Consider the following 10,843-nt stretch of genomic DNA (forward strand, 5'->3'; position numbering starts at 1 on the left):
TCTTTCTTACCGTTGCTAATGACATCCCAATGCAATGTCGACAAAAAACTTTGGCTAACTGAAGTAACTATGTCGAAAACGTCTGCTAGCCTTAAAGCCTTCACGTCTTGCAATCCTATTTGCCCGAGCTAGAAGTTGACCGGATAAAAATGGAGACGGATGAGTTTTCTTTGTGCGAAATCCCTCTCTGTGCATCAAAACTCTGCTCGATAAATGGGAATGAGAACATCATAAACTGTACCAAAAAAAAAAAAAAAAAGGAAAGACAGAAAAGCCTCGCGGTAATATAAAAATTACACGGCTCTGGCCAGGACCGGGTCATATAGAGGCGAATTTTACGCGAGCGATTTTTTCTGCTTATTTTACATGAAAGTTGGTCTTGCTCACGTGACATTATCTTATTGGCGTCCAGACGTAAAAGAAATCCCAAATGCCGGACATAATATTTTTCCTGTCCTACATAGTTGGAACCACATGCCTTTTAGGTTGGAAAGATAAGTATCCACCAACGAAACTCCATGGTTAAACTAATTTTATTTTTCTTTGATAAATAAAACAGAAACAACCACTATCAGACGTCGTATGATAACATTTTAAGCATTTAAAAATAGATATTAAACTTGACTCATCCCACTTAAATCAATCTTCAAAATATGCCTAAAAAGTATTATTAAAAAAATGTTTTTTTATTAAAAAAATTCCTCATAAATTTTTTGTTCCCCAGCTCCCATCTCCCATTTGCTTCTTCCTTCTCCCACTTGCCTCTCCAAAAGGTTGCAAACAAGGCACCAAAAACTCAGCCGGCGCTTATGACGACACAAGCATGCACATTTACTTACGTACATAGCTAACCTTATTCTAATCAACTCTCATTTCTTTAATCCCTAACCATCTCTCTCCTCCCTCTTTAACTAAACTCCAAAAGCATCACAACATAACTAGTGTTAAACTCCAAGTTACCCCTCTTTGTAACTATCCTACTTCTCTAAACCCTAAAATTGGTTTCCTCCCTCTATATAAGCCAAGAACAATCCCTAAACATTAATCTACACAGATATATGTATATGCATATATATAAATATATACAAAATATCCATGACGACAACTCGTGAACTTGGTCTATTCCCTTTGACACGGCTCAAAAGACAACAAGAGGAGAATCATCTTCTTCATCAACATCCCCATCAACCCCAGAAGAAGCAGAAGATGATGATCATGCCCAGCTTTGCACGACCTCCTAGCAAAGACGTCGTCTTTGCCGCCGGCGATGATGACGGTGATTCATGGGAGGTAAAGGCCTTCGCGGATGACACCAATAACATTTTAGGGACCACCTGGCCGCCTAGGTTCTACGCCTGCAGTTTCTGCAGGCGTGAGTTCCGGTCGGCACAGGCGCTGGGTGGACACATGAACGTTCATCGCCGTGAACGCATTCGAGCTCAGGCGCAGCAAAGGCACACGCCACCTCCGGTTATATTTACGGAAGTGGCGGCAGGTAGCGGCGGTAAATTTTGCTTTGTCTGCCCCGTGGTGGCAGGGCCTCGGCAGGCCCGGCCATCAACCAAGGACTCATCATCTTCTTCCACCTTCTTCTCTTTGTCATCATCTTCTCATAATAATGTTGGCACAATTAGCTTTGGTGCAACAGCATCTGATTTCTCTTTGGTCAAAACGAGCAGTGATGATCGCTGTAATGAAGATGAGAACGGAGAGGAGGAACTGATAGTTGAAGAGGTGGATTTGGAGCTTCGGCTTGGTTGGTGATTAGGATAAATTTTGATTTGAGCTTTATACTATGTACCTATGCATATATATATATTGTTATTATATGCGTATGTACAGTTAATTATATGAGGTGTTGTTTTATTTCATTTTATTTTATTTGGTTAGCTTTGATTGAAGAAAGATATGCGGTACAAGTGAATTTTTATGTATGAGTGAATCAGTATAATTTGATTTGAAAACTGGAAATTTTTATGAAAGATATTTTGCAAAGTTTGTAGCCTACAAAAATGATGAGCGATTTATTTCATGATTGGGTGTGATAAGAGTTTCCTCATTTGGTCTTAGTTATGAGTAATGAATGAGATTATGAGCAACTAAATCGATTGTGTTTATTGAAAACATTGCAGTAGTTGGTAAATCTGAAACCTAGGTTGAGACAGAGAAGAATTGAGACAAAAAAAGGGAAATAATAATCTGTACTTTTATTTCATTATCTTTACCTGTGTCGATTATATATACAAAAGTCAGCTTTTAGTAGTAGACTGACATAATACATTGATATACAATGCCTTAGCTACTGTGTAGATAAACAATGTCTACTACTCCCTTTCAAGATATGTTGTGAATGCCTTTAAAATATTCCATCTTGGATGATAAGAGAATTTATGATAGGTTGTGGTAATGATTTGGTGAAAAGATCATTGAGTGAATGGAGCAACATAAGTTCGATGAGGTTGGTGGCAATTCTGTCTCGAGCAAAATGACAACTGATCTTTGTGTGCTTGGTCATTTCATGAAATATTGGATTTGTTAAAGTGTGAATGGATGTTTGATTATCATAGAAAAGTAGCATTGGAGATTGTGTAGTGACATCATTGTCTTCTGGAAGTTGGAAGGTGGTTGTGAAGGGTTGATTTTCAGCTTCAACTGAAGATCGTGATATTTTGTGTTGCCTCTTTACATTCCATGAAATAAGAGAGTTACCTAAAAAGATGCAAAAAGCAGTAACAGATTTTTAGGTGATTGGGCATGATCCCCAATCAACATCAGAAAATGCTCTGAGTTGAAAGAAAGGAGTAGCAGCAAAAAAAAATTGTCCTTATCGGGCTATAAATTTTAGACAGAATAGAAGATATTGTGCAATTGCCGTATGCATGCATCTGGGTTATGCTAAGAAATGACTTAGTTTGTGAACAACTATAGTAATATCAGGTCATGATGATTTTAAATATAGAAGATGACTAAGTAAGCATATATATGATGAAGGATCAATGAGCATTGGTGTCATTAAGTTTATTATCAGGATCCATGGAGTGTGTTTGTTTCAATTTAATGGGAGGTAAACCGGTATCTTCAAATAATTTAAGAGTGTAGTGGCATTGTGATATAACTAGCTAGTTCATTGTTAAACAGAGTAACTTCATGAGTAAGGAAATACTCAAGTTCTTCAAGGACTTTTATTTGAAATTAGGTATGAATATTGGATTTTGTTTATGTTTCTTTTTTCATTTTTATTTTTTTAAGGAGTTGCCGGTTTTTTCATCGTCGTATAATTCCCTTTCTGAACAAGTCTCTCTTCTGAATCATAAGAATGATCTGAAGAAGAAATGAAACGGAAAATGGACATACAACGAACAAGACAAATAAAGAGCAAGAAAAACATGGAGAACTTATTTGCGATAAACATCGCAAGGATTGATCAAGTATACCTGCCCAAACAAGATCGGGCGGATGCACCTTGGACCAATATCCGCGAAAGAATACATATATAGACTATCCATATCTAGAAATTCAGGCGTGTTTGCCTATCTTATGGTTGAGAGTGCTCCCAAGGGGATGCATTCCACTTGGTTTATTACACATTGGGAGTTGCCTCATAATACTCTTGATCTAAAGAATTTTTGCTTATCTTATTAGTAAAAACAAGCACAGGGCTATCAGATGATGATTTTTTAGCATGGGAAAGTTCCAATGCATTCAAAGCTCTCACTAAGCCATGGGGTGGAGAGTGAGTCTCTTGTGGTCCCCGCATGGGAAAAAGATGCATCGACATACGAAACCTGCGAAATAACTAAATCATTATAACAGATATTCCCGATACATCAAGGCACATCTAGTCCATAAGAGCAGAATACAAATCGTTATATCCCAAATGGGTGATAACTTATCGGTAATCAGGGCATTGAGATGATATCAACAAAGGAAAAGGGAAAGAAAGGACTCAATAGTGGTAGTTAAAGGAATGAAGAATCAATCCATTAAAGGTAGAGGTAGTCAAATCTGGGAACCACAGGCCCGTCATCCCAAGCTGCTAGAGCTCTAAGTCAACCTGATGGTGAAGTAGTCAACCAAATGTGTCTTGAGATCCTCAATCAACAATCTGTGAATTGTGACGTTCACGGGAACCTCATTAGCCCAAAGGTCAAATGAACGAAACTCTATCCTATGACTGTCAGGTAGAGCTCCAAGAGGTCGGATTACACCCGCAAAAATGGTAAGGATGTTGCTGGAAAGGAAAGAAAGGGAGGTTCAGCTATAAATTTGGAAACACTCCGATAAAAAGATGCACCTTGTTTGGGTCGGGGAGTCATCTAATAACCTAAGCAGAAATTTATGCTAGGCCAGTTGGGTTGAAGAAGCACGGAGGCTTCTCCTCGATACATGCAAACGATGCAGTTGTCTTTTCAAGTCTTAAGCATGGAAGCCTTATTAGTATGACTTGGGATATGCCCATGCTAGGCAATCCGTTTTAAATCAAGCCTAAAGACCATGCAGGAAAGTAAGAGAAATATTTTAAAATATTGAATCTTTTAATTTTAAATTTTAATTAGTCTTGAAATTTTGATTAGGATTTTTTTTAATTAGAAAATTTGTAATTTTGAGGTCATTGGAAGAGACTAAATTATAAATTTAGTAACATCCCACACAAACCAGAAAGAAATAGGGAAGCCAATCCAAGCATACAATCATGCAGGAAAGACGATAAAACAAGTCAAATATATAAAAAGACCGGTGTCTCAGGGTTGTCCACATATCCCATGGCTAGGCACCAAACCAACAGTGACATCACAAATTTGGCCAATTAAAAGGAGTATGGACGGGTCAACCGATATCATTTGACCAATTGAATTACTGAGCAATCGATTGAGTCAGATGATACCGTGTAGCTGGTCAAACTCGCCTTCTTTGGGTGACCAAAACCCACAATACCTAGCAAGATCTACTCCTAAGGTCAACTAAGAAAGAAAATGCAAAGGGTTTGAGAAGTCACGACGGTTGATCGAAGCTTTTCTTCTTATAGGAGAAATCTCTCCTTATCGTAGAGTCGTCATAGATGGAGAAGATGACCGGATTTCTTCTCCCAAGTGATGAAGAAGCTCTCCTCATCATCTTGCCGGAGTGTCACCAGAGACAAGGAAGATGACCAACAAAGTAGAGGAGAGATCAAGAAAATGAAGGAAAAGGTTTGACTTAGCTTCTCCTTGAAGAAAATGATGGAATCCCTGAAGAAATCTCCGTAGAAACTCTTGAATTTCCTCCTTGCTCCAACACTCCTCTCCAACAACAATGGTGGTTGATCCCTACAAATGAGCCACCTCCCCTTGGTTAAATAGCCCTGAGTAAAAGATCCAAGGGGTCTAAGTCGTTTTCTCAAACTAGAATGACCCCAAAATATCTCTCATACAATATTTAGGGAAGAACCAGACAAAAGGATATGGCCCACCAGTCATGGTCGCTTGCCGAAAGGAATCTGGGACCAGAGGTCCAAAATTCACGAACTGGTCCTGACGACGTAGCCACACTGGGCTTAGGCATTGTCAGTCCACTATTCAGGGCATCATGAAAAGACGGCTGGTGTGGCCATGCCCAAGGGCCAACGTAATTACTCTGGACGCTCTATCTTAAGGTGTGACTACACTCGAAGAGCTTTTTGGGTTATTTTAGGTGGACTTGGAGTGGCTACACCGGGTTTAGGCGTGGCCTTTTTTAAATTAGGCGTGGTCACACTAGACCCCAAAAATTTTAGGCTTCTAAAAAGCTCACAATGGGGTTCCGGGCCTCGTGGGACCTCCAAAGGATCACATGTGAGTAGGTCACAATTCTTGGACCTCCGTAGGGACTTTAAATGTGTCTCAAAAGAGTTCGAGATGCTGAATTGTCCACATATCATCGAGCAGAGCGGTTCTAACAGGAAATTCATCTACCTGAGCTTTGGACTTATGGTCCGAACTTGATGTGGGGTTCTTTAGTTGATGGTCTCCGTTTGGAAATGCCCATATCAGCAGGATACGACCCAGTGTCATAGGAATGAACATCAACATGGAGGGTACCGGAGGCAATGTCGGCTTGGCCATGATCAACTTGGGGCACGACTATGGCAGTGTAGACCTCAATTACAGTGTTGTGCACTCTGCGAGAATGTCCCATGCATATAACATCAAAAAATGGATGCCAACGTATTTTAGAGATGCATAAATATTGGATTTTAGAGATGCAATTAAGTATGGACAGGAACCCGTGATAATAATGGCAACCGTATAAACCGATGATGCAATAAAAGTGGGTCATGTGCCTTTTGTGAAGAGTAGGTAATTGGATTTGGATTGTGTGAATCCAAGATGGATTAATGATGTAGTAAGCTTGGAGTAACATTGTATAGAAACTTGTTTGAGCTCATATATGAATTTGTGGAGTTTGCAAACAAGCCTTCAAGGATAAATATGGTGTGCTCCCACAATTGTTTTGTAGCAATCATTTAATTCTAGAATGAATTTCCCAAAATTTTCAATTACACTTGAAATCTTTGATTTAGAGTCATGAATTTGAAGCCAGGTATTGTCTTTTTTAGTGTTGATGGATAAATATCATCAGGAAATTTGGTTTGATAAATTTATTGAATCGGGCTCTAATTATTGTAAGCATGAATATTTTTGAATTTTTTTCTTTTTGTTATGATGTATTAAGCCTATAATCAATTAAAACTCAAAAGGGCTGAGATTATGTGGGACAAAAATACTCTTGAGAAGAATATTGATAAATTTTTGGATGAGCTATTCTTATTGGAAAATTATTCTAATATGTCAGGACTTCTAATGTAGAGAACCATTCAGAGTCCAATGAAATCACTCCACATGGCGGTGACAGAGAAAATAAAATAAAATCAACCCGATAACACAAGGGAATATTCCTCATGTGTTATTCATGTGTTATTCATGTATTATTGTGTGTTATTTAAGTGTTATTAATGTGTTATTGTGTTAGTATAACATCAGGAATATTCTCAGAACACAATAACACCTGAATAACATACAATAACACCTGAATAGCACGGAATAACATGGGAGGAATATTCTCCTGTGTTATTTATTTATTTTTCTGTCACCGCCAAGTGGCGTGATTTCATTGGACTCCAAATGGTTCTCTATGTTTAGAAGTTTTGAGAGAATAATTTTCCATTCTTATCAAGCTTTGATCATGTTGAATGAATTTTAACGTTATTAAATATATTGTATGATAAATGTAATACGTGACTACAAAATTAATTTTTATATTTAAATCATTTTAGAATAAATCAAATAATTTAATAAGATATACTATCTTTTTTTTTTTCAAGGAATATCTTATCTTATAATATCTAGTACAGGCCATACGCCTAACTATTAATTTCAGTCATTTTGAATATAAATTGAACTATTTTAGATTTCTCAACAACTAAGTTGAACTGACCAAACAGAACACACAGCTGAATTTATCTGAGTTTGAATAAAAATCAAATTCAATTATATTTCATAATTTTATTGTTTTTCTAAAGAAATGGTCAGACTATTATACGAGTCTCCAATCATTATGTTTTTCTAAAGAAATGGTCAGACTATTATACGAGACTCCAACCATTACTAATGTGTCTAACAATTCGAGTACCACCTCCTTAAGGTCAACAGTATCAGAGGGGATTATAACCCCAGACCGAGATACGCGACACAGTTATATTGCATAATTAATTGTGTATTTAATTTTATATTTAAATGGGGAGTCGATCAAAGTTTGCTAAACTATTTTGACTTGTGCGACAGCTAATCTCCAACAAAGTAGATATATTATTTGTTATATGGCATTTATCTTGAATTAATCCGCACTTTTTTCTACTTATTGTTGCCTCTGCCTTGTGCTGGAAATTTGCTATGGAAATAATTTTTTAGTATTTAATTCATTTAATATAGTTTTATCTAGTCTTGTTGAAGTCAAAAGAATACGTTTAAAAATATGTAGGTGAAAAGGGTGGGCTATTTAGTAGATTAACTAAAACAAAACCTAACCTCATTGTTGGTGACTATATAATGTCAACAAATGACATAAGATTAAGAATACTGATAAAGCTTGAAGTTAAAGCATGATTGTGGTACTATACATAAACATGGCCATAGACATAAACACAAACTTTCTTTTGAGTATTTTAAATATGGAATTTAATACGTTGAATGGATCCCACATGCTTGATATCGGAGTTAACCCAAATAATAAGAGGAAAAATATATGTTATTGTTGAAAGTAAATAAGATGTTACAACCAACACACTTGAAAGAGAAAATATAACATCTGACACGAAAAACACAATTAGAATGTATTACAAGGATGGCGGTGTTTGTCCATGAGGGTTTGGAAAGGTAGTGCATGGGTGAAAAGGCGGTAGGCAAATAGAAAAAAATAAGGTCGTTGTTTCCCTGATGCCGAACAACAAATAAATAGTGGGGAGTGGTGTGGGAGGGCTGCTCGGGGTGATAGCAGCAAAGATGGAGGGCAAAAATGGTGGCGACAGTAAAAAGGAGGAATGGATAGTAGTGAAACAACTGGAAAGGGCTGTATTGGGTTTCAATAGAATGGGAGGAGGATGGCAGTAGTAAAGGGGATGAGTTACAGCAATGGCAACAAACTGGAATGAGGGAAATAGCTTGTCGAGTGACTGAAATAGGCAAAAATAGTCGAGAACAACGATTAAGGTGTCGACAGTCAACATGAATGACAATAACAAATGTGAAGAATGTGTGGGACTGCGGTACAACAAAGAGAGTGTTGTCTCGAGGCTATGAAGAGAAGGCGGGGTGGCTGGAAAGTGAAGACGAGATGCTGGAATGAGTGGCAACAAGGTGGGAGGTACATTGAAAGGATGACAACAAGAGAAGGAAGTGGTGGCTAAGGATTGGAGTTGTTGGAAGGTAGTAGGAGTGTTTTTCGATGGTTCCGACAACTAGAAAAGGCGTCAACGACAGGGGGGAGGGGTTGTGGGGGATGGGAATCAAGAATAAATACCTACGTGGGATTGAATTATAGCCGGAGCACCATTTGATCCTTGAGAGACAGTCATCACCTCAGATGAGTTATAACTAAAGCACTTTCTTGGCTTCGGATACAACCATAGAAGGGGAGCATGAGAAGCTAACAACTACCAGGACTGATACACAGGCAAAATTAAAATGCCTAGACACATGAGTCAAATATAGAAGCCCTAGATAGTTAGGATGGGGCCCACATCAGAAAAGCAACACCCAATCCAAAGGAGGGAGCCATTCGTCTCTCTACTTACATGGAACGGTTGGTCCAAATGCTGGAATTGCAAGGATCGCGCACACATGTGTATCTTATCAAACACTCATGAATTAAATGCTCTTGCATCACTGCCAAATTGGTTGAATCGATCTCATCTGCTGAAGTAGATGAATCGAGCACATCTGCCAACGTGATTGAATCAAACCAACCTGTCGAAGCAACTGAACCTCGCATCTTCCGAGGAGGTGACCTAGTCAGCCTAAGGAGGGATAATTATTAGGGAAGGTTATTATTAATATCAAGGACACAAGTTCATTGTTATTGAAGGCATTATCTGACATCCACATCACAGTATTTTGATCGAGACAACGCAAATGGGTGTTTTCTTTACTAAATGTATGTTTAATTATTTTCTCAGTTTTTTATAAAAAGGAATAAAAAGAGAGGAGGGGAGATCTTTTTCCAAAACCTCTTCATCTCTCCCCCCTTCCTCCCTCTCCCTCTCTTTTTCTAACTACGTAATCCAGACCTCTTCATCTCTCCCCCCTTCCTCCCTCTCCCTCCACCTCTCTTTTTCTAACTATGTAATCCAAGAAATCTCCTCCAAGCCATTTTTTCTGGTTTTTCGAAGGTTCAAGCTCCAATCATAGAAACCTCTCAAATCTCACATCCATCTCTCTTGTTTCTTTCTTTCTTCAACGAATATAAAGTCTTCACCGCGTCGTATGCAATCACAAACAATACAAAAAACCACATCTTAAAAGAATTCAACATATGCGTCTTTTAAAATAGATTTAAAGTTAAGAAATAGTGTAATCCACATTTTCATACATTGATAAAATTATTTAGATGGCAAAAATCAAAATTCAGGTGTGAGATAAATAAATTCATAAGAATTGGGTGTTGCGTATGCAAATTTCATTATTTTTAATAAAAATTATATGCATATCACCTAATTCACCTAATTCTTTTATATCTACATATCTTAGGCCTAAACTTTAATTTATATATGATTAGCACCCAAATTTATACATATAAGGATGAATTATACTATTTTCACTTTTTTATATATCATGTACAAATCAATAGTTACAAGACAAGTAAATGAATTAGAATTGGATGCTACGTATATAAATTCCCCTATTTTTTTCATTCCTAAACAACTATATAAGCCTTAAACCCCCGTCTTCCCAACTCGATCGGCCGTCCTCCAATCTTCCATCCCCAGCCCTAATGGATCCCTCTGATTTCCTACAATTCTCCCGCAATCCCGACGGTTCCCTCTTCCGCCGCCAAGTCTTCCCACTCTTAGAACCCACCAACACCACCGACGCCGCCGCTGGCGGCCACCCTGCCGCCGTCCTCTCTAAAGACATCCCCCTCAACCCTTCCCTAAACACCTCCCTCCGCCTCTTCCTCCCATCCTCCTCCCCAACCAAACTCCCACTCCTCCTCTTCTTCCACGCCGGCGGCTTCATCCTCTTCAATCCCGCAACAAGCATCAATCACACTTTCTGCGAACGCCTCGCCGCCTCCCTCCCCGCACTCGTCAACTCCCTCCATCACCGGCCCC

At 38.4% G+C, this 10,843-nt stretch overlaps 2 protein-coding genes across 2 annotated transcripts in view; both read left to right on the forward strand.

Moving 5' to 3' along the window:
• Nucleotides 1-1,095: 1,095 nt before the first annotated feature.
• LOC110026299 (probable transcriptional regulator RABBIT EARS) lies at nucleotides 1,096-1,764 on the forward strand. The gene has a single exon (XM_020727186.1). It carries the CDS (start codon nucleotides 1,096-1,098, stop codon nucleotides 1,762-1,764), a length of 669 nt encoding a protein of 222 aa, XP_020582845.1.
• An 8,635-nt stretch (nucleotides 1,765-10,399) lies between these two features.
• Nucleotides 10,400-10,843, forward strand: part of LOC110026300 (probable carboxylesterase 8) — a 1,493-nt gene continuing 1,049 nt past the window's right edge. Inside the window, exon 1 of the mRNA XM_020727187.1 lies at nucleotides 10,400-10,838. Within this exon, the coding sequence (XP_020582846.1) occupies nucleotides 10,504-10,838 (335 nt within the window). The 5' untranslated portion in view covers nucleotides 10,400-10,503. The remainder of the gene's footprint in view (nucleotides 10,839-10,843) is intronic.

The sequence above is a fragment of the Phalaenopsis equestris genome, unplaced genomic scaffold, assembly GCF_001263595.1.
Source record: "Phalaenopsis equestris unplaced genomic scaffold, ASM126359v1 Scaffold000362, whole genome shotgun sequence".
Classification (NCBI taxonomy): domain Eukaryota; kingdom Viridiplantae; phylum Streptophyta; class Magnoliopsida; order Asparagales; family Orchidaceae; genus Phalaenopsis; species Phalaenopsis equestris.

Excerpts from the sequence above, each read along its gene's own strand:
- LOC110026299 (XM_020727186.1), top strand. The coding sequence starts at position 1,096 with ATGACGACAACTCGTGAACTTGGTCTATTCCCTTTGACACGGCTCAAA.